This window comes from Heteronotia binoei, chromosome 8, assembly GCF_032191835.1.
Source record: "Heteronotia binoei isolate CCM8104 ecotype False Entrance Well chromosome 8, APGP_CSIRO_Hbin_v1, whole genome shotgun sequence".
In the NCBI taxonomy this organism is placed as follows: Eukaryota; Metazoa; Chordata; class Lepidosauria; order Squamata; family Gekkonidae; genus Heteronotia; species Heteronotia binoei.
The window spans coordinates 55,928,929-55,953,464 of record NC_083230.1 but is presented as its reverse complement, the minus strand read 5'-3'; the positions used below and the strand labels follow the sequence as shown (position 1 = coordinate 55,953,464).

General features: G+C 44.0%; 1 protein-coding gene across 1 annotated transcript in view; it reads right to left on the bottom strand.

The window, feature by feature from the left end:
• The window catches only part of ZDHHC17 (zinc finger DHHC-type palmitoyltransferase 17), a 128,452-nt gene that overhangs the window by 91,647 nt on the left and 12,269 nt on the right, over positions 1-24,536 (bottom strand). The window contains exons 2-3 of the mRNA XM_060245116.1: positions 23,378-23,481; positions 6,567-6,689 (exon numbers count right to left, since the gene is read on the bottom strand). Of these exons, the coding sequence (XP_060101099.1) occupies positions 6,567-6,689; positions 23,378-23,481 (227 nt within the window). The remainder of the gene's footprint in view (positions 1-6,566; positions 6,690-23,377; positions 23,482-24,536) is intronic.

Here is a 24,536-nt window from a genome sequence, read left to right as displayed (position 1 = left end):
ACCATTAAAACCATTTAAACCCTTAAATAAACATTCATAAAACCATTAAACATTCATAAAACCATTAAAACCATTTAAACCATTAAATACATCTAAAACAGATAATCCTTCATAACCCTGCATTTAACCTAACCACAGCACTTGGATAGAAACTGTCCTTAAATCTGTTTGTCCTAGCCTTCAACACTCTATATCGTCTACCTGACGGTAAGATCTCAAAAAGCAAATGGCCCAGATGTGTATGGTCCCTTAGGATCATTTGTATCTTCCTTTTACATGCCATATGGGTACAAACCAGGAAAATTGAGGTTGATCCTAGTTCATGGAGTTTCAAGAACCACAATCCTTCCCATTTACCAAACAGGCTTGTTTTGTGACATTTTGTGACATTCAAGATGCAGTTATAATGGACCCCCTGCAGGCTAGAGATGCTAAGCTCATAGTAAGTCTCCAGCTGACTCTCCTCTATCTGCCCCTCCATGTTTGGTAAGGACTGTGTTTAGGGAGGCTGAGTTACAGCCTCCCAAAGCAGGTGTTCCCAGGAAAGCACTCTCTGGGGAAATCAAAGTTGCAGACTCAGGAGTGTACTGAATGGATCTCCTGCAAAGCTAGAGGCATCAAACTCACAGGGGACCTTCCCAAAATACCCCGCTACCTGCCCTCCAAGTCTAGTGAGGACTGGATTTAGGGGGGGCAAGTTACAGCCTCCCAAACAGGTGTCCCCAGGGTAGTGCTCTCTAGGGAAATCATAGCTGCAGGTTCAGGAGGAGTATGTCAAACAGCCCCTCTGCAAACTAGAGGCATCTAACTTGCAAACCTCCCCAGGATGCCCTTTACCTGACCTCCAAGTTTTGTGAGAATTTGCTGGTGGGGGAATACTGCCTGCCTCCTCCTCATAGACACTGTTGCTGCAGATGGGCAATCCTTCTCCCTGGGCCTGGGAGGTGATCACCTGCCTACCTCCTCATGGAGAATCCTTGGGTTCAAAGTGCAAAAGGGAGGGACCCAACAGGAGACCTACTGCAGGAGAGGGAATGGAGAGTCTGAAAACGAAGATGAGGGGCAGGCACAGCAAGGGCAGCTCATGATGTTAAGCCCCGGGGTGTGCCCAGAGGCACTAAGGTTGAGGATCCTGGGGTCCAAAGTAAAAAAAGGAGGGGGGGTCCAATGGGAGGTTTATTGCAAGAGGGGAGGTGGAAAGCAATGTTCCCTCTAAGCTGTCAAGTGTTGTGAGCAGAAGTTGTACCTCGTGAGTCAAACAATCTGCCAGCCTTAAAGTTGTGAACAGGCCTGAAATTTTTGTATAATTTTCATATATTTAATGCTTTATATATTTTTATTTCAGTTCACAAACATACAAAGTATACAAACATGAAATATATAAATTACCACTTGTATTATAAACCATATGTGCAGCTCATATTTGCTTTTAATATTACATTTGACTACTGCATACATTAGTTTTTTAGATTACAACCATAACCTTGTAAAAAGCTCAAAACGCAATCTTTTAAACTACAGTTTGAGTATAATTTAAACATTAAACTTCACAAGTGGAAACAGAATCAAGTCAAATTCCATTATGGAAAATATTTTAATTCAACCTCTCTCTTCATCCTTGCTCAGTTTTCCTTAACTTAACAACATTGTCAATATTAACATTATTCCCATTAGACATGTGCAGTTTAATCCTCATTAAGTTTTCCCGATTATCTATTTTTAATCTTGGTTTCGATGGAAGAAGAAGAAGATGATATTGGATTTATATCCCGCCCTCCACTCCGAAGAGTCTCAGAGCGGCTCACAATCTCCTTTATCTCCCTCCCCCACAACAGGCACCCTGTGAGGTGGGTGGGGCTGGAGAGGGCTCTCACAACAGCTGCCTGTTCAAGGACAACCTCTGCCAGAGCTATGGCTGACCCAAGGCCATGCTAGCAGGTGCCAGTGGAGGAGTGGGGAATCAAACCCGGTTCTCCCAGATAAGTGTCCGCACACTTAACCCCTACACCAAACTGGCTCTCCAGTTGATGGCATTCATCAAGCTCTCTCATAATCAGCACTTGAGGCTTGAAAAGTTGCGCAAACATCTAGGAGAAGATCCTTTGGAAAGCAGACTCAGGCCACATATGCCCTTCTGCCTCCCCCCGCCCCTGACAGGCAACCACAAACAAGGCTGCTGGAGAGCAGAGAGACCCTTAGCTGGCAGGCTCCTGTAGCCACTCTCCCCCTCCCTTCTCCCACCTCAAGGGCCTGCTGGAAGCCCCTGCTAGCTGCAATGACCAGGTCACATGCATGCCACCCTCTCCTTCTCAACGAGCCTGCTGTAGACTCTGGGATGGCAGCTTCAGCCTGTGCACACACACCCTCCTCCCACTTACCCCTGCAATGGGCACCAGACAAGCCTGCTGGAAGACCCTGGAAAGTGAGCTCAGGCTGCGTACCCCCTCCTACCTTCCCCGACGGGTACCCAAAGAACCTGCTGGACACTCTTGCATGCTCCCTCCTCCTTCCACCCCAAGGGCCTGCTGGAGGTCCCTGCCAGCTGCTAAGGCCAGGATGCACACCCCCTCCTTCCCTGGAAGTCACTGAGTCACCCCTACACAGCTTACCCCAGCTCCAGCTGGCTGATGCTTTGGTGTGGTTCTCCCAGTGCGCTCTCCAGCAGCAGTCAGGCCAGAAGAGACTTTGAAGAGCCACACAGGAGATTGCAGCACTGGAAAAGGAAGTGAAGGGTGGCTCCTTTGTCATGGCTGCTGGCAGCGACAGGAGAGCGGACAGCAATCCGCCCTTTATAGAACCTACCCACAGGCACCAGCTGGGCGGAGGACAGGGCAGCCCTGAGGCAGCATCCATGAGTTTAGGATTGAAAGCTGTGTGTAAACATCAGCAAATCCGTGCAAAAAAATGCACATTCAAACATAAAAGCGAACTATGGTGGAGAGTTCAAAAACCAAGATGAAAGGCAGCCACAGTAAGGGCAGCTGATAATGTTAATCCTGGTCGGGGGGGATGCCCAGAGGTACAAAAGTCAAGGATCCTAAGGCCCAAAGTGCAAAGGGGGATCTAATAGGTCTAGCATGGGGGGGGGGGGGGGGTAATAAAAATTGGAAAACAAAGACAAGGGGAAGACACAGCAAAGGCAGCTGATGACGCTAAACAGGGGTGGGAGAGTGTGCCCAGGGTGGAACTCAAGGACCCAAGGGTACAAAGGGCAAAAGGGGGGGGGAAACTGAAGTTTCAAAAAGCCCACTGAGGGGGGGAGTGCATCGTCAGCCGAGGAACCCACTAGCTGAGCCCCTTTGCTTGGTTTGAACAGAAGGACAGGTGACACAGAGTCCTAAGTAAGCACCAAACACCTCCAACCCCACTGTTTTCACACTAAGGAATGACTTCCAGTTCCCTTTTCTCTCTGCCTCACTGCCTGCTGCAAAGTAAAAACAGCTGTGTATGAGCTTGGTGTATATATCTATTCTGCTCCCATAGAACAGAATCGGAACTCTCTTGTTGGAAGCCAGCATTACCTGTTGAGCTTTGGAGTCCACTACTGGGGTTTCCAGCGCTGCAGAAGTCCATCTCCCTCATTGCTTGATGATTAATCAATCAGCACTAGCATGTCTGCCACACAAACCATCGACACAAACCTCCATGAAAGCCATGTAGATTTGTGGGAGGTTCATTGCAGACATGATTGCATGACCCTCAGATCATGAACCATGAACCCAGCAATTTTTGTGATGAATTTAGGTTCATGATAAGGTTTATACCCATTCCTAGTTATAAGGTCCCTCAAAGCAGCTAACATAAATGCTACAGAAAACATCACAAGCACATTTAAAAACTACTCCTCTCAAATTAAATTTTGCAGTCTACAGAAATTTTGTATATCCATAGAAGAAACAGTCCAAGATCCATGGTTAGTGTATGGCTGCATTCAGGCATAAAAGATGCCTCTGTTCATGGCAGGAACTAACATGGTTGGTTTGCCATGCTCTCATGTGCTCTCCTGCTTTCCCTCATGCATGTTGGATTGGGCTGCCTGGGCAAGGTGGAGTCTGTTTCCTTCCCACAAAGTAGAATTCCAAACTCAGTGGTACAGAAGAATCAAACTTAAAAGAGCTCAGGGAAGCATATGTTGAACATAAGAACATAAGAGAAGCCATGTTAGATCAGGCCAATGGCCCATCCAGTCCAACATTCTGTGTCACACAGCGGCCAAATATATATATATATATATATATATATATATATATATATATATAGTTATAGTTATAGTTTTATATATATATATATATATAGTTATAGTTATATATATATATATAGTTATAGTTATATATATATATGTTGTTCTTCCTTCCTCTATTTAACCCTCACAAGAACCTTATGAGGTGTATTAGGTCGAGAGAGAATGATTGTTCCAAGGCCATCCAGATTCATGGCTGAGTAGGATTTTGATTGCAGGATTTCCCAAGCCTAGTCCAAAATGCTAACTTGTTATCTATGGAAGACATCTCTTTTTTATTTGTTTGCAGAAAGCTGTATTGGTATTTTTAAGCACCATCCATTTAACAGCTAGGGAACACTAAGGCTCAGAAATAAAGAACTTTTCCACAGACAAGCAAATGAGTATAGTACTACAGTTCATGTACAAGTAGAAGAAGAAAAAGACTGCAGATTTAAACCCTACCCTTCTTTCTGAATCAGAGATTCAGAGTGGCTTACAATCTCCAATATCTTCTCCCCCCTCAACAGACACCCTGTGAGGTGGGTGAGGCTCAGAGGGCTCTCACAGCAGCTGTAAATGGGGGAGTGGGGAATCAAACCCGGTTCTCCCAGGTAAGAGTCCGCACACTTAACCGCTACACTAAACTGGCTCTCAGTACAGATATATGAAATCCATAATAGCCTAATCCACTGCATTTTTATTTATAAAAGTATCTCAATAACTTCAAAAGAACTTACTTCCAAGTAACTACATCTGATAGCGGCATAAGAAGTTAAAATCAGCAGTTATTATTACACTGAACAACTAAACAAAGCTACCAGTACCACACATCATATCTAACTATCCTGAAAAGTAGTACAATCAGGGCTTCTTTTAACAGGCAATATGACAGCAGTAAAGATCACTCAGATTAGACCATTTGAATGGGAAAAACAAAAATAAAAACAAAAGCTATCTTCCAAAAGTATGGTTGAAAATGCAGGAGATACAATAAAACTACAGAGAAGGAACAGGAAAACTTTAGGGCTATAAGTATATATACGGGACATAAGTAGGGAGATAAGGTGACAGTTCTAAGAAAGGAACAGGGACAATGCTTTTCATAACTTTATGCCAAAGGAGAATTCCAAGGTCCAGGCCTGTGGTCACAATCAGATCTGGGGAAACAACTCTGTGTGAAAGTTCCCAGTGGACTACCATGGAGGAGGTGACAAATTAATCTGCATCCATTACTATTATCACTGCTGGCCACTTGAGCAGTTCCTTTGAAGGCTGCTTAGCTTGCTTCTAGGTCATTTCCAATGTATAGCCACTTTTAAGCATAGGACAGGCTCTGGTGTGTGTGTGTGTGGGGGGGGGGGAATAATGAAAATCTCCTGCAGCAGTGCAGCAGGAAACAATCAGTCTGTATGCAGTAAAATAGAATGTATACTCTAATTATACCATTTTTGGAAAATACCAATGGGGCACTGCTAATGTTTTAAAGGTTGAAGAGTTTGGATAATCTGATAAATTCTGCTTTAAAAAAATTTTATGCATTTGGGGGATGGCAGAGGCTGGTGGATATGCTTAACTGTGGTATCCACATATATTTTCTCTGACTGATAGTGAAGAGCATGAGCTGCAAGGGATCCAAACCTCACAAGAAGGAAAAGAGAGCAGCAAACAAAAAGAAGAGACAAGAAGTAGTTTCACATATGGATGGGAGACAAAGAAAGCAAAATCAGCATCAAGCACCTGAAGACAAAGCTACACATTCCCTCAGACAACTAAAATAAAGGGTTTTTTTTAAAAAAAAATTACATAAATATACACATACAGTGTTTTGATTTTGGGGTATTGTGAAAATATTAACTGTTTCAAAACTGTATACAATTAACTTGACTAAACTAGTCACTTTAAAACTATGCAATATTTATATTTCTATACTAAAAGAATAGTATTATATATACTTTTAAGCTATTTTTTAGTACAGAAATTATGGCATAATACTTATCTAAATTACTGAACATGTTCCAGCAGATGCTCTCAAATCAATATCAATAGGGCTGTTAGGCAGCCTTAGCCATTATAAAATCACAAGAAATATGAGAAAAATATTATCTATAAAAGGACTAGCAAAGAGCTGTAAGTAACACTAACTTGCACTTTTAAAATTTTTCACAACCAATTTAAGGGACTGACATGAAAACCATCATTAGTGTAAAAAGTATTTATAAAACTGTAACATGTCCTGCTAGGTTACCATAATGTGGCTGTACCAATACATGTTTGCACATGCACACACACAAATATATGATTTGGTATCAGAGTGGATATCAAATAAAGTCAGGTATTCACTTACTTCACTAAATCTAATCTGTTATTGATTGCAGCCCAATGTAGAAGCGTAACATTTTCTTTATCTGGTTGCCGAACATCATAGCCTGCTTCTACCAATTCTCGACAACGTTCATAAATTCCATACCTTGAAAGAAAAAATCATGAGACAACACCATTACTTAAGATTCATAAAAGTCACACATGCTTGAATCTTGGATTACAGGATCTTCTCTACTATAGACAATGTCCTGGACCCTAAAATGCCATTCTGCTTGTGCAGCAGCAACTCCTGTGATAGAAAAACTTTTCCATCTGCAAAGGAATGGAAGGATATTTTTGCCAACTGCCCTTTCCTTCTGCAGACTCCCAATGTGCTCCTCACAGAATTCTTCCACATCCATTGATATGTTGGAGCACACTTTGAGTGGTCACAAAATACTTCAGTGAGAGAAGTAGGGAAGTTGCTTTCCTTTAGCACAACTCTGCTTGTCATACAAGCCTTTGATACAAATGAAACCTGAAAGATCTCATCACTTGACAAAGGCCTCTTTCATAGAATCATAGAGTTGGAAGGGACCTCCAGGTTCATCTAGTCCAACCCCCTGCACAATGCAGAAAACTCACAAATACGTCCCCCTAAATTCACAGGATCTTCATTGCTGTCAGATGGCCATTTAGCCTCTGTTGAAAAACCTCCAAGGAAGGAGAGTCCACCACCTCCCAAGGAAGCCTGTTCCACTGAGGAATCGCTCTAACTGTTAGGAAGTTCTTCCTAATGTTGAGCCAGAAACTCTTTTGATTTAATTTTAACCCATTGGTTCTGGTCCTCCCTTCTGGGTCCACAGAAAGCAATTTCACACCATCCTCTATATGACAGCCCTTCAAGTACTTGAAGATGGTGATCATATCACCTCTCAGCCGCCTCCTCTCCAGGCTAAACATCTCCAGCTCCTTCCTTCCCATGCTGTAGCTGGCTCATTATGTGCATATGCCCCATGCCACACTAGCCCTTGTGTTCTTCCATATCCTTTCCAGAATCCAAGGGCTTCAAGTCAGTTCCACATAAGGAAGACTTACTTTTTGAATGATTTAAAAACAAAGTTAAGTATTGACCTGATATGTGCATTTTTATCATAGCAGGCGGAATTCAGGGTTGGGTCTAGGGCTGTCAATTCGGATAAAGGTTTACCAAATTTTTATCGAATAGAGCCATTTCAGTAAATACTCGGAAATAGGTATTCCGGATAGGCATCTGAGCCTATTTTTGAATTCCAAATACCTGATTTCCGAATAATTACAGTATTACTCGAAAATATTCGGTAAAGCTATTCCTTCCATTGTTTTCAATGGGGAAAGGCAAAAGGCAGTCTGTGACTGCTTTTCTCAGGCCTTTTTCTGCCTCTGGCTGGGGGAAGGGGGGAGAAGGAGGCCTCTGACCAATCAGAGGCATGCATTTCTGCAAAGTGTAACTTTGTGGCTTTGCAGGACCCTGCAGGGCTATTTCTGCAGGGGGAAGGGAGAAACTGCAATTCTCCAATGGAATTGCATGTTTTCCCCCTCAAGTCAATCAGAGAACAGAACAATTTTTTCCAAACTGTTGTGTTCTGTCCATGGGCAAAGAGAGGGTATTTATTTACCATCTTTTGCCCCCTGGACTCCATTGCTGTTCCTGTTGCCATAGAGAGACTGTGAGCTGGTGTTGAGCCTCTGCTGCTTTGGCAAAGTGCTCCGCTGCTCTGCTCTCTGTGGCATGGTGTGGTGATCCTGATCCTGAATCCTGGACCTGGATTTCAGCATCTAACTGGCTGAGATCCTTCCTTTTTTTCTTTATTGTGGGGAAGGGAATTGGATGCCCTGATTGATGAGAGCAGGGTCATTTCAGAGGAGAGTTGGCTCAACGAAGAGGACTGGTTGACCGCCTCTCAGTCTGTAGAGGTTCTTCAGCCCTTCAAGACCTTCACAGAGATGCTCTCATCTGACATGGCGAGCATCGCACTGGGCGTTCCCATGGTCCACATGGCCCAGGGGATACTGGCCCAGTTTCTGGCGCAACGCGAAGACCGTGCAGACTACCTTCCAGTGGTGCGCATGCTCGTGAGACATCTTTAAAGCGGGCTTGAGCAACATTTTGGGGCACTCATGAAGCAGAAGGTCTACATGCTGGCGGCCATGTGTGACCCGCGCTGTAAGGGCAAGGTCGCCAAGCGGGTCAGCGAGCTCAATCAATGGCGAGACAAGCTCTCGCAGGAGGTTGAGCAGAGGCGGGCCAAGAGGGCAAGGTCGGCAGGAGCTGAGGAAGTGAGGAGTGAAAGCAGCTCCTCTGCTTTGGTGACTGCTGCTTATCCCCCACTTCCCCCGCTAGGCGGCGTTTCCCACAAGGCTCTCACACCGAAGACTGTGGAGATGGCACTCTTCAAGTGGTTTTCTGGTCCCTCCTGGAGCATTGGGCCCGTGAAAGCGGACATGGGTGCTGCACAGGTCAGGGCATACCTTGAGGAGCCCTGCGCGCCGCAGGACATGAGTCCATAGGGCTATTGGGTCTCGAAGGAGACGCTCTGGCTGGACCTCTCTGCCGTAGCCCAGGCATTCCTCTCATGCCCACCAACGAGCACTGAGAGCGAGTGCATTTTTTCCCATGCAAGCGACATTGTCAGCCCATATCGCGCAAGCCTCAATCCCGACACAATGGCAATGCTGGTCTTCTTGAAGGTCAACATGCCATTGTTCAGCTGCCCAGACATGGCCTCGGAGGGTGTATGAAGTGAGCACCTGGTTGTGCCTCCATCCACTCTCAGTCTGGTCTGAGAAGTCAGGGAAACACTCCTCCCTAAAATAAAAGTAGAGAGCGCCCAGAAGGAGCCTCAGCCCAGAGCCCAGTAATTGGTCAACTGATTGGCGGGAAAATGACCCAGCCCCAACATTTCTCCCATCATGCTGCCTGTCTGACTCAGAAAGAATGCTGCATGAAGTCAGCACAGAGTAGTAAAAGAACATTTTCTCAATCCCCAAGTCATCATAGCCAATAGAATTTTTTAAAGGGCTAAGAAAAACCAGCAGCTCCAGTCAGAGTGCCATAATGGTTAAGTGTATGGACTGTTATCTTTTTTTGAACTGGTGTGATTCCCCACTCTTCTGCTGGCAGAACAGCTGCTGGAGTGGCATTGTAACAGCCATGGCTCTCTCAGAGGTTTTTTTTTTTTTGAAAGGGTGCCTTCTGTGAGAACTCCCTCAAGCCAACTCAAGGCATTTGCTGTGGGGGGTGGGGGAGAAGACGTAAGGGCGGCTGTGTGACTTGTTGTGTGAGCCGCTTTGAGACACTGAGACTCAGAGTGAAGGGCAGGAGGGAAATCCAATGTCTTCTTCGTTTCTTGTCCTCTATTTCTTCTTTTCCTTCTGTTTCTTCTTCATCGGAGGTGAAAGATGGGGGAGCCTGTGATAAGGAGGGCAGTCACACTTTGGCTAAAGCTCCCCTAGAGGGACAGTGATGGCTGGTGTGTGTTGCTGCTGAGAGATAGGGAATGGTTCCCTCCCTCTCACTCTCTGAGGCCCTCCCATACATCTCCCTCATTTGGGGTGCAACTCTGGCTCGCCTCCTCGTGGTGCACCCTGGGTAACACCAAAGAGCCTAGACCAGCCAACCATTCATCGCTCAAGGTAAGTCTGAATGTTTCATCTTGCTTTGTGTCAAATACAGATGTGAACCTAGGTGTGGTACATTGCTCCTGCTGTTTGAGAGTTGAGTTGTTTGGGGCAGGGCTGGAGAGCTGGCATCTGTAGATTGTGTGTTCTGTGGCAGGGTTTATGTTGGTGCCAGGGTGCATACAGAGTAGATAGATGAATGTAGTGCATTGGGGTCCTATAGAGCAGTGTTTCCCATTTGTAGGGTCGTGACTCAGTACTGGGCCATGGAAGCCTCACTACCGGGTCACAAGAAAAGCTGAAGCTAGCCCCGCCCCCAGCAAAGCATGACCTCTGCTCTGTTTCCTTCCTTCCCCCATCTCTGTTGTGCAGAAAAAAAGCTAGCCTTGAAGACTGACACAGCCTGCAAAGTCTGCTCTCCATTTGGCTTCCTTTCTCCCCCGTCTCTCTGTTGTGCAGATAAAAGCTAGCCTTGAAGACTGACACAGGCTGCAAAGCCTGCACTCTGTTTGGCTTCCTTCCCCCGTCTCTCTGTTGTGCAGAGAAAAGCTAGCCTTGAAGACTGACACAGGCTGCAAAGTCTGAGCTCTGTTTGGCTTCCTTCCTTCCTCCATCTCTGTGTTGTGCAGAAAGGAGCTGGGCTGCCTCTCCTTCCTTCTCCCCTCCATTTTTACCAAGTGACCCCTGGGCAGAATTGTTGCTGGCTGAGGTCATCTGATGGTGAGGAAGGCCTTTCTTTCTCTCTCTCTCTCTCTGCAAGTGATGCTCTGTCTGTATTCTTGATGCTGGGAGGGGAGGAAGCAACAGTGGGAGGGCTTCTAGTGCCCTTGCCCTACTGGTGGACATTCTGGAATTGACATCACAGGAAAAGGTGGAGTTTTGGTTCAGTGTACCCCAGAAGTGACATCACTTGGCCCTTGACACCACAGGAAATGACATAATTCCTGTCTCCCAGCTCCACCCCCAAAGTCTCCTGGTTTCACCCCCAAATTTTAGTGGGTCACGAAAGAGAAGTGTAAAAATAACCAAGAAACCCTGTTAAAGAGATTCTCTGATTTGAAGTAAGGTTTGACTTTGGGTGTCCCAGGAATTGGACCCCCTGGTCCAATTTTTTTTTGCTTTGTGGGTTTTGTGTGGGACATTGCCCTGAAGCTGCACAGCAGTTTTGGGGGCTCTCCCCAAAACCCCCTGCTCCCAGAGCCACTTTTCCCACAATAATTACAATGGGGGACGTGGCTAATGGTTTTTTTCTCACCATTGGGAGTAGTGAACCTTTTGGGTTGCCCACAGATAGGTCCAGTCTTTTTGGGCCACAGGGTTGCATGTGGGAGAGTCCCCTGCAGGTTCCCTGCAGTTTTGGGGGCTCTCCCTCAAACCTTCTTCTGGCCATAGCAACTTTTCCCACAGCAATTATAGTGGAGGAAGTTGCAATTATAGTGGAGGAAGTGGCTAATAGCGCTTTCCCCAGCAAAATGGGCCTTTTCGAGAGCCCACAAACCGAGACCCCCTAGCCCAATCTTTTTGGAACTTGGGGGTTTTGTAGGGGAGAATCCCCTGCAGGTTCCCTGCAGTTTTGGGAGCTCTCCCTCAACCCCCTGTCCCCCAGCAGTCTTTGATTATACCCTATGATGCCATTGAGTTCAATGGCCCATAGGGTATAATGGTGGGATAGGGACACCCTCTTTGGTTGTCCCTGGAATGGGACCCCCCAGCCCAATCTTTTTGGGACTTGGAGATTTTGTAAGGGAGAGTCCCCTGCAGGTCTCTTGCAAATATGGGGGCTCTCCCTCAAAACCCCTCCCCTCCAGGCGGCTTCCAATATACCCTATGGCCCACAGGGTATAATGGGAGCCGAATACCGTATATATCCGAATACAGCGGTATATTCGGATATATCCGAATGCCCTATTTGGTAATATCCGGAATCTCGGAAATTTTATTTCCGAATATTTCCAAATCTGGATATTACCGAATTTTTTTGGGTTGACAGCCCTAGTTGAGTCTCTTATGAAATGGGCACTAAGCTCTTCAAATACCTTAAGCCTCTATATTTCTCTATGATCCTTTGCTGCAGTTATGAATGTGGCCACTAAAGATCTCAGTCTTTCACCACAGAGTATCTATATTTACTTTCAATCTTAGGGAAAATGGAGTTAGTAGGTGGAAGTTCATGCTGCCTCTCCAGGCAGGAAGATCATATTTGGGTTGGGTCCTTATTTGGTAGAGCAGGAAACAAGATGGAGGAAGCCTGCTACAAAGTGGGCTGAGGGTGAAAGTAAACTAAGGACAATCTGGGCTCTGATTGTTTATATTTGGCTGTGAAACTGTGTACAGCTGTGAACCCAATAGATCTGATAAAGAGATGTGTTGAAGTCTTTATAAGCCCTGCACTTTTGAGCAGAAGAGGCTGACTGTATGAGAGGCAGGGACCTCTTTGTCAGTCCAGCCAAGAAATTAACAATCCTTGTTAATTTCTGAGGCCTCAAACATGCTCAAACTTAGAATACAGAGCATAGCTCTGATAGAATGGGACTTGGGACTTAGATTTTAAATGGGAAAATGTAGACCAATAGGGTAAAGTTCCTGTTGCTTTTGGGACTTATAGTTTTCATTATGCTGTTTGCTTTATTGTAGAACTATGCTTTATGCTTGACTGAATTCTGTGTAATTGTTTTCTTAAATGTACTAAGTTTATCCAACTGCTTTGTTTTCTATCTATATATTTTAAGCCTTCTGTCTAAAGGAACTGTATGAAAACTCTACTAATGTAATCTCTTGTAATGTAATCTCTTATTTTGTAATCTCTTTCTAACTATATTTTAAGTCTTCTGTCTAAAGAAGAAACTTGGAGTCTAATAAACTGTTTTGCTTTTCCAAACTGGGAGTCTAATAAAGTTTATGAAGTCTTAAAACTTATTAGTGAGTATGTATTAGCCTTCTGATAACTGCAGGTTTTAGTTTTGGGTTTATGCCGCTGGGGGTACAGTATAAATCCCCCAACAAAGTTGGTGACCCATCAATATGATTTCAGAAGCTCCTGGTTGTTTGGGTAATTGGACGTACAGGAGCTGTGCATAAACAGAATTCGCTGACATGGTATTTTGATAAATATAATGAGCATTATGAATCCTTCATAAATGTCCTTTTTAATAATTTCATGAAGTTACACTTTTGTCCCTTGGCTGCTCATCTATATGATACTGCGTATAACATACATCCAAAAACACTAGTAACAAAACATAAAGAAAGGAAAAGGAAAGACTCTTCACCTGGATACAGGACTATTCTAAGCATGCTGAATGATAAGAGAAAGGTCTTGTAAGATTTCACAACACATCCACAGCTGCTGCAACAAAGGCTTTTTCCTTTCTGAGTAAAATATGCATGTGTACGTGCACCATTTAAAGCAAGAAAAATAACAAAACTTAATGCACAATAAGCCATACATTCTAAATTATATCTTTGATATTCCTCCATTCAGAAATAAAACACTGGCCTGGTATTTTAAATGTTGTAATGCTTGTTCAGACCATTAGGTGGTATTCATTTCCAGCCTTTTAAGTATAAAATCATTTCCCCTCGGATTCATAAGGAAAATTAGCATACCTAGACATACTTCTCAGCAGTTATCAGTTTAACTTTCAGAACAAAACCAGGTTTCAGCCTTCTCTACAGAATCTTAAAGGTGAATTTTTTCAGTGTTATCGTCACATTAACAGCATTTGTAAATTTCATTTTTTTTTTCATTCTAATATTACAGATTAAGAAACATCATGTGAAATTACACTTGACTGTTAATTTCACTAAGCAAAACATAACAACAGGACCAAAGTCTGGAATGCGACAGTTACTTTGGCGTGGCATGCCTTTATAAAAAAAACTGGCTTTAGTCCCAGCTTTTCCATACATTTCACAATATGTTCACTGTTTTATACTATTTTTAATTTTTTGTGATACATCCAAATAATAAATGCCATGCCAAAAACATAAACAAACACCGCTTAGACAAATTTAGTTATCGTTCACTCTCTTTACCCATAATAATAATAATATGTTCATTTTTTAAAACAAAACATTAGACCTACCTGAAGGCTCTTTCTCTACAGTGGGGATGAAGTCATCCAGAACTGGTCAGGTCACACCTCTGCTCATTCAGACTGTGCTAAACAAAATCTTTTGTGCAGCTCCTATACTACTGGAAGGATCTAGGCTGACCCTCTAGCCATATCCAAGTCCTGTTGTCCATCTTGTTGCGGGTTTTTTTTTGGGGGGGGGGGTTGTCCCTAAAAAGGTGGGCCCAATTAAAGAGAAATGCAATCTCTGGACGAACAGGAATTTTACATCAAGTAATTACATAGATTTGATTAAATATCTGAGTCCAAAAAGACTGAATTTGTGGACAATGCCACCAACAGTGCATGAAATTGGTCACTGAACCACATTTTTTTCCAGCAGGTTGGTGTATTAGAAGGGGAGATGTGAGTCAGTCGAGATGGAGGCAAGTACCATCTGTGTAACACCTTGAAGGAATTAAAACATATATTAAAAATAGGTGAAAGCATGATGGGTGAATTATAAATGACTTTCCAATCAGAGTTTTGAATAGCGTTTCGGCAGTCTTTCAGCCAGGTAGAATGAATTTTCAGACTTGAATGGAAGTTGATGCCGATCAGGAGTGCTGCTAGTTCTGACACTCTCCTAGCTGATGTCATGGCTACGAGGAAGGCAACCTTCTAGGACAAAAACATGAGTCCCATAGACCTTAATGGCTCAAACAGCAACTTAATCAGTGCTCTTAATACCTTAGGCAAACTCCATGTAGGAAACCTATGCCAGATCAGAGGTGCCAGCTGTCTGGTCCCCATTATGAATCTTTTAACATGTTTGTTCACTGAGAGGCCTCTGAGTCTCTGACACCCAAGGCATGAATTTAAAGCTGCCACTTGCCTTTTCAAGGTATTAGGTTGGAAACCTCTCTTCCATCCCTCAGACAAGAAGGCCAGCATGTCCTTGCATGCTGGTCGAAGGGAGTCCAAGTCTCTGTCAATGGCCCACTTCCAAGAGGTTAGCCATGTGTGGTTATAAATCCTCCTTATCACTGGTCTTCTTGCCTGGAGCATGATGTCCACTACTTCTGTAGGTGGTCCCTAGGCCTCTAAGTCTGCCCTTTCAATCTCCAGACTGTCAAATGCAACCATGACAAGTCTAGGTGGTGGATGAGCCCCTAGTGCAGAAGATCTGATCTGCATGGGAAAGTCCAAGGAGTGCCTGTTGACATCTGCACCAGGTTGGAAAACCTCTGCCCCCTCTCTCCTGATGAGCATCCTGCCTATCAGAAGTGATGGTGGAAATGCGTACAGTAGACCTGTTAGCCATGGGTGAGACAGTGTGTCCACCCCTTCCACCCTCAGTTCTTGGTAGCAAGATAGATATACGTCCAACTGGTGATTTCTCAAAGCTTTCCATTAGGTCCATCACCAGCATTCCAAATCACTTAGTGATCTGGGTGAACGCTTCCCTGTTTGATCTCCATTCCCCTGGGTCCAGGTCCTCCCGTCTCAAACAGTCCACCTGCTGGTTGGCCTGGGCCTTGGTTGCAACTTTTAGGTTTTTCTGCCCACCTTAGCAGATGCTTTACCCTCAGGTATAGCGATCTCAACCTGATGCCTCCCTGTCAGTTTACCTGTGCCTTGGTTGTCACGTTGTCAGTACATATGAGAACATGTTGGTTTTGTAACATCTGTTTGAAAGCCATTAAGACCAACTGGACTGCATGAAGTTCCAGCTCATTGATACTGTGACTTGACTCTGACATGGACCACTGACCTTGCACCACCAGGTTCATGCAGTGAGCACCCCAACTCCTCTAGCTTGCATCTGTCATAATGACTTCATGGGAGCAGGTGAAGCTCCCATGTCCTTTTTCCTTTGTCCAGGTTCTCTCTTACTGACCACCACTCCAATTCCCTCTTCAGGCTATTATTGCTGTGAGACTGTGTCTGCATTTGGTGATATCCCTCTGAAATGGCAGGACAGACCACTGGAGTGGTCAGGAGTGAAGTCTTGCTCAGGGGACCATGTCTATGGTTGGTATCATGAGTCTCTGCACCACCAGAAGCTGCATGAGGTCTACCACGTTCTGGGCTGCCATGGCCTGGTCCGCAGCTCTTATCAGAATATCATCCAAAAAAGAGTAAACGTGGATCCCTTCCTTCCAAAGAGTCACCACCAGTAACAACATAACCTTGGTAAAGACACAGGGGGCTAAGGAAAGGAAAGGCCATGTATTGATAGTGCTGTCCCTGGTAAGAAAAATGGAGGAAGCATCTAGAGTCTGTGTACACTGGGATGTGTAGGTAGGCTTCCATGAGATCCACGGAAGCCAAGAAATCCCCCTTTTGCAGTACCTGTAGAATATACCATAGGGAACTTCTGCCTTTTTACCCATCTGTTGAGTCCTCTCAGGTTCAACACCGCTCTCCAATCTCTGGGCTTCTTTGGAACCACGAACAGGACAGTATACACCCCTATTGGCTTGCCAGTACATTCTCTATCGCCACTATTTTGTGAAAGTGCTTAACTGCTTGTTCTAGCTGGAGCTGTCTGTTCTGTCATCTTGATACTGGAGAGGGCATGAAGCTTTGAGGGGGGAGTGAGCTGAACTCTATCTTGTAACCATGTGTAATGGTCAACAATATTGATTTGTCTGTGGTTGAAAAACTGGAGCCTCCTGCCTATCAGGTAGTAATGCAGACTGCTTCTTTGCTGGAGTGGTCTTGTCCTGTCTAAAGTTTGGTGGGTGTCTAAAGTTGGCTCTGTGTCTGTATGTGAAGTATCTGAATCCCTTGTAGCCCTTGGAATGTCTTCCTCTTCTGGAAACTCTGAAGCCATGAAAAGACTAGCGGGACCTGTTCTTGTAATCCTGATCCCTGTTACAGAAAGCGGATGATGTGGCCTTCTTTTTCTTCTTTTTTTCAACCAATACCTTGTCTGGGTTCGATTCTCCAAAAAGGAGCATTCCTGAGAACTTCTCTGTAGACCAACTGCTCTTGGAAAGGGTGTCCACTCTCCAGCGCTTGTGCCAAATATTTTGTATTGTATATGTTAGCAGCTTATACCCTTGCACAGAACTGTACATTATCCTGATAGGCAAAGTGCACTGCCCTTTTAATCTTCAGTAGAGATCTCTTTAACTCTTGCAGGCTGGCCTCTGGGTTTTGAAAAAGATTATTCACCAGATCACTACAACCCTAGTGAAACTCCAGAGGACTGCAGATGCTTTGTATGGCCAGTAACACTGCTTTGTCTGACTTCTTCAGCACTGTCTCGTTTTTTTCTGCCCATAACATCTCTTTAGAGCATTTTCACCGTCTTTTGCTAGAACAGCTCCCAAATGGAGTGCCACTAACAGGATGTCCACTAGAGGCACATTCAGGTCCTCCATGGTCCCCTCCGGCAGTGTGTAGAAGTTATTGGTCAATGACAGAAGAGAGTTCCTGCCACCTGGGAGTGCCCATTCATTGCTTAGGTTTAGTTCTCTTTCGTCCACATGATCTGAGGTATAGGTAGGTGCCTCTCTAGACAAACCCTCTGGAAGGACTACGTTTATTCCCAGTTTCTAAGTCTGGTATTTTTAAAAAGTGCTCCAGGAAACTGGCAGCCATTTTTGCACCTTGTGCTGAGAGGATGGCTAGGGGCAGCTTATTCATCTTTGTCTAATTCACTTGCCACTTGAGAATTATTTAGCAGAGAGGACAGACTAGGTTTCCTGACATTTTAATACCATTTCACCACTCATTCTACCACCATAACATCACTGAAGGAATCTAGAAAGGGGGGAAGTGTCTGTACCTTGGGGGGGGGGGTCCAATTCTGCCGAGGTCACTGATCTCAGTTTCTGTGTCAATTCTATTTGGTAATTTAATGTTGTTATCACCTTGCTGAGCAACTTCTGGAAGTGTTCAGTTTGAAAGAGCCTTGAGGATATTGTCTGTGCCTACGTCTCCTCTCCTGACCATTCCCCGGTCTTTTTTTCCCATTTCCTTCTATGGATGTTGACCCCCCAATTCGGACACGAGTGAGAATGGATGCCCAACATACCTCCTAGTGTCTTCTTTCCAGGTGTTTGTTGGCCTGTTACTGTTGGAGCTGATCTCCTCCACTCCCAATGGCTCTGAATTTTCAGGTTGTCCTGGTGCCTCTAGGGGGTCCACTGCTGGGGGGGGAGAGGGGGAAGAGCCCAAAGACACACAGGAGTAGCTGCAAGACACATACCCCCCAATCATGGACTACATCCAGCCAGGCCTGTCTCGGATCTGCGGGGCCATGAAGGGTTTGGCAGTAGGCCCAGATCTACCTGCAAATAGGAAGGCAGTCCGGGAACTGCCTGTGCTGAGGTGGTTAGTTCGTGATGACTTGTACATGAAACCCTCACAGCAACAGAATAAAGCCTTGTGTGGTCAACAGTGTGAAGTGGGCTCCCCAACTCTCTTTGGAGGCATCCATAGTGACAATCGTTGTAGGAGATGGTAGGTGGAACAGCATCCCTGCAAGAAGGGTGGATTCTACAGTCTAGCAATGAAGAGTCAATAGAACAGTTTCTGGAACTGTGACTGCAGTTAGCTGATGTTGCCGGTGCAGACAGAAGGCCCAAACCACAGCTGCAAAGGACACATGTGTAAATGAGCAAAATGTAGAACCCAAGGCATGGCAGCCATTTGTCAAGTCTGATGTTTCAATAACGAGACCTTCTTGATAAAAAAGTTTCTAGTTTATTGTAACATGTTGCAAGACTGTAGACGCAGATTGAGAGACTGGCGAGCATGCACAAAGAGCAAACATTTAAGGTACACATCAAAGGAATTCCTAAGGGTGGGGGCACTCTATGCAGGGTACATTCACACATTATTATTTTATCGTTCTCAAGCGCTGGCTGGCCTTGGGCGCTTTCTGAAGCACCGGCTATTTCTGAGAAGGCACCACAATCTTGTTCCCATATTCCCATTTCCAAGCATTGCTACATAACAAAGGAGGGAGGAGGGGGAAGGAGAGTTCAGGCTAGCAGCATCTGAATACAGAGTGGTTTTACCCAGGATCCTTTTCCTGAACCAGAGTTGGTAACTACATTACTTGAGCATCATAGCAGACTTGACACCATTAGTCCAAGCAAGCATTGAACAATTAATGATGGCTGCGTGGGAGAAGTGAGAACGGCAGAAGCTATGTGAAAACTGCAGTCTAGAGGTAGATACACCCTGTGCTGCATCATGTACAGGCAAGTACATATGAACTGGAAGTCTTGGGTGTGAGTTAGCTTCAACTTGAAGATATAAGAAGAGTCAGAGTGGTGGAAATTTCTGACTGAAGCTGTTCTGGAGCATGAGACAGCCAAACATCAATGTAACGAAAGACTGAGATGCCTTGTTGCCTGAGAGCTGCAGCCACAACTGCCATGCATTTGGTGAAAACACATGGTGTGGTCAAGAGACTAAAGGAGCACTGTCACGCACTGGGTGCAGGCAAGGGGGAAGTCCAAATTCAGTCCAAGTCAGAACCAGAGGAGTGTTGAGGGAACCTTAGCCAAGTCCAAATCACAGTCTGAGAGCAGGGTTGTTCAAGTCAGGAAACTGGGAAGTCAGAGCAGGAACAGAGGCAAGGAACAGGAGCCTGAATGGTTGCAAGTCACCGGATGGACTTGTCGCTTCCACAGAGAATGCAGCTCAAAGCAGGAGCTTAGATATTCCGCTGCTGCTGTTTCCAATTAGCAGGCAGCGGGCCCAGCCTGGCATCTAGTAAAACTCTGGGCTGAGTGAACATCTTGCTCTCATTCTAGCCTCTTTTCGTTGAGTTGCTAAGTCCTGATGGAACCTTTACTGTACGTGAGCAAGCCGAGGTTGTGAACTGGGGGGGGGGGGTGTCTGCCTGTTGTTTTTCGCCAGCTGTAGAGAAAGGTTTTGAGAATGCTGCAGGCAGCGGCAGTGAATTAGTCAAGTCATGAGAGGGGTCAACTGTTGGCTCTGCTGGGTCTGTTAAATCTGTCGGCTCTGCCAGGCCAGCCCCCTCGTCAGAGCCCATGACAAGCACACAAAATTGGTAGCGGTGGTTGCCCACTGTAAATCTCAGAAATCATGTCTTGTAGTTGGATAGTGATATGGAAATAAGCATCGTGAAGGTCCAGGGATGCTAACCAGGAGTTCTTTGGGATTAGTGGAAGAACAATCTGAAATGTATTCATTTGAAACATTTTGTGGGGAGGAACTTGAGTTTGCGCAGATCCATGATTGGACACTATCCTCTTAAGTTTTATGTCAGGTGTGATGATAAAGTGCCACAGAAGTGGCAAGAGCCCTTGAAGACCAGGGAACCACATGTCAAACAGAGTTGATTTGCTGTTTGCTTACTTTGGACAACTGCAATGAGTTGTGTAGCTGTCTTTTGAGAGGAACCTGGAAGAGCCAGAAGGAGAGCAGTAAATGGATTGGCCAAATTAAGATGTATGCCAAAAAAATAAGCCAAGTAATTATGGATCTTTGCAGTAGTTGTAGTTAGCGAATACATCTTACAGTCAAGTGTATTGAGTTTTCTACCCCCTTGGTCAGGTGGAGCAGGGTGTCTAGTCTACTTAGCTCTAGATGCTGAATGAATAATAACAGAATTCAGAGCCAGATGAGTAAAAAGAAATTTTGAGTCCACAGCATTAATTCTGTAGAGGGATTCAAAACAATTAGATGCAGGAGGGACTGAAGCAGGTTTGTCCAAAGCTTCATGCAAGACCTCAAGATGGACAGACAACACTGGAAGGAGCAAGTCAGAAAGAAGGTGTGCTTGCATGAAATCATGGATAACATCAGAGATCTTTGAAGCATTGATGGAAAGTTTGATGTTCAAAGATTCTGCCATACTAGTGAGGAGATCAAGGTATGCCTTGGATCCCTCAGAAGGTGATAAGGTGTATGGACAGGCAATATCTGAATCAGGAGAGAACAGTGCATTTCTGTCAGACAATGGTTCAGCCTGCTCTAAATCACAGGTGTTGGGGTCCATGGATGGGGCCTTTTGTTGTTGAAACCTAGCCAGTAACTCATCTCTGAGTGATAAAGGATGTGCTTGTGCTGGTTGTTCAACTACTTGTGTTGGTTGATCCACTGGTGAAAGAACTGGAGCAGAATGATTAGGAGAAGACCTAATAAGGTAAGGTGCAGAAACTGTTGCTGTTGGAGGTGATCTCCTATAGGTATGGGATTCCCTTATTCAAGACTGCGTGGTGAAAGATATTCTCGATATTGAGAGTGGTACTGGTATGAATCATAGGATGGAGACCTAGAGTAGTGACAGTGCCAATACTGATGGGGAACATAGTTCACAGGTGATGGAGATCTCGATACTGAGGAGCCTTCATGTCTGTTGTGGTAGCAACATTCATATTGGGTCCTAGAATGGGAATGTCTTGGAACCTGATGAGTGACCTGCATTAAGAAGTGTTGAACCCAAGGTGTCAATGCAATATAGTGGAATGAGTTAGATCTGAGGAGATTTGCTTAAAGAGGACACATCCAAGGCTGGTAACTGGGGTCAAACTAAGGAACAGATTCCAGGATGTCAGAAGACAAATTGCTGTGCACCAAGGGATATCTGGAAAGAATACAAACGACTTCCACAGGTAAAGTAGTTGTAGTCAAAGTCTGTGAAGGAATATCAGTGATAACATCCATAGGAACCGAGAGTTACTGGGGACGATCAGCATTGGTGCCAACTTCAATGTCATGGAATCAAAACTGGAGCTTGAGCGATCACAAGACTTCTTGGGATGCAACTACAGATGAGTTTGAGTGGTGACAAGACTTTTTAGATGACTATGAATCTGAATCAGAGGACCATTTTGCAATCTTATTGAACTTATGCTTTTTTCAGAACTGAAGCTGATGAAGCAGCCGAATCTCTCTTTTGAGGGGGGAAGGCGGCAGAGATTTTGAGCCCGAAACACAAGACATTGTGAGGAAAAGAGAAGTCTCGAGGTGGTACTTTCATGTGACCTAGAGGCCAGCTATAGGAGTCCCAGAGGTAGGGTTCGCATCTGACCACAGCACCCATGTGTGGGACTACATAGAGACCATGATGAAGATCTGGAAAGTCAGCTTAGGTCCTTCCAGTAGGAGCCACACAAAAGATTTTGCATACCCCTATCAGAGTGAGCAGAGGTGTGACCTAACAAGTTCTGGATGACTCCGCCCACTGAAGGAGAATATCTGTATTTAGCATTTTTCAACACACTAGCTATAAAAGTGGCAGAGCCATTAGGAAGTTATAAATTATACAATGAAACATAAGAAATGAGTAAAATAAAAAAATGAAAAGCTAATTATGCTATCAGAACAACTTTAGTTTTTTTAATAGTTACCTTTTATTTAATGGAAACTATTTTGACCATGTTTTCAAATAATCCAAAGAAGCCTTCTGATTTGCTTTCAAATAATCCAAAGAAGCCTTCTGATTACTTAAATTCATCTTGTAAATTTCATTAGAAATCTTCCCACCATTTTAGTTAACTGAGTTTCTACTACTGTAACTCTTCTTCTGTCAATAATTTAAATACAAATATACATTCTTTTTTAAAAAAAAAATAGGACAATTCTTTATCTAGAGATTGCTGCACACTTGTAAAATTCTGATGATCTTATACAAAACTCTTATACAAAAACACTCAGTGAAGACACAAACCTGCCAGAAACATGAGGAGGAGGCATTCTAAATTCAAAATGCCAACATTTACCTTCTCCCCACCTGAACTTGGAGCCCAGCAGATAACAGGTTATTGTGACTAACCTCCAAAGTTTTAGAACAGATATGTGGTAATCACAATATTTTTTCCAGCCAAATTTTGTGAGTGGCCTAGTAGCTGGCTGTAAAAGGGCTAGAAGGAATGCTAATGAGGGCAAGCAAAGCCAGCAATTTGTTCAATTTCATTATTTAAAATCTCATCTTCCCTTTTTAATTTGGTAATATTTTTACAATTGTTTTCATATTTGTGTTTTTGCGCCTAAATTAAAATAACCAATCAATCAACATTTCCCTCTGTTTTTTCAAGAATTTATCTACTGCTTTTCTCCAGTCATGCAATGAGCAGACATTTTCATGAGATGGTTTCTATGAATTGCTAATAGGGAACAACAATTTGTGCCAACTAAATCTACTTACTGTGTAGCTTTGACGATATCCCATGTACTATAATCATCAATGTGACTTTTACGACCAAGAGTATCAGTGTATCCATGGTTATAATGGGCTGAGGGCTTTATTTCCTACAAAACATAGGTAAGTGGTGTCAGACAAAAATACCCAGACTAATTTTAAACTTTCTTTGAATAAACAGCACTTGAGAAGCAGTTATTTTAAGATAAACCAAATATTAGAGCATACCTATGCTAATTCCAGTGGAGAGTCTCAATTTTAGATATCAATATTTAAATAGCTGTGGCAATAACTAGAGATAATAAATAAAGTATATATAGAAACAATCTGCAGATGTTGACAGACAGAAAATAGGCTGAGATTTAGCTGAGTTACACAACTGTAGAAAACAAACAAGAAGCATGAAACAGGCAATACAATTTTAAACCTATTGGCTCCAATCCTACAAGCTTTCTGTTTGCACAAGGAAGTGGGTGCTTCACTTGATTTCCCTTCTTTACTGCAGCCCCCTGCAATGTTTCTCACTCTCATAGAGTGCCTACCACCCTCCATAACCTCTCTCTTGTAGGTTCAGGGTTACAAGTAGGTCTGGCCATCACACGTCGCTATCCTTCTTGTCTCTTTTAAAATGTAGAGACAGCCATGACCTTTCCACCACCTCTCTCACACATAGTTCACACTATACAAAATAATGTGTTTTGCAACTGGATTTTTACTGCATAACACATTATTTAATGTAGTGTGATTGCACCCTCACAGAGGCATCAGCAGATAAGACAGCCCAGACCCCTCTAATAACTGTCCTTCATTCAAACACTGCACAGAGTTATTGGGAAATCCAACACAGTTCCATTCATATACGGCCACCATTTATTCATTCTCTCTCTCTCTCTCTACATACAAATACACGTATATGTATATATATTTGTGCATGTGTGTGTGTAAGAACTGAGACCATAGCCAGTATGAGTGGGTGGGTTTCTTTCCCTGAGACAACCGGTCCACACGGTAAAACAAATAAAAGTCTCTGCCCTGAGTCTCATTCTGAGTTACTGTCAGTGCTTTTTGGTAGAAAAAGCGCAGCAGGAACTCATTTGCATTTTAGGCTACACCCCATGACATCACCATTATTACACAGGGCTTTTGGAGAAAAAGCCCAGCAGTG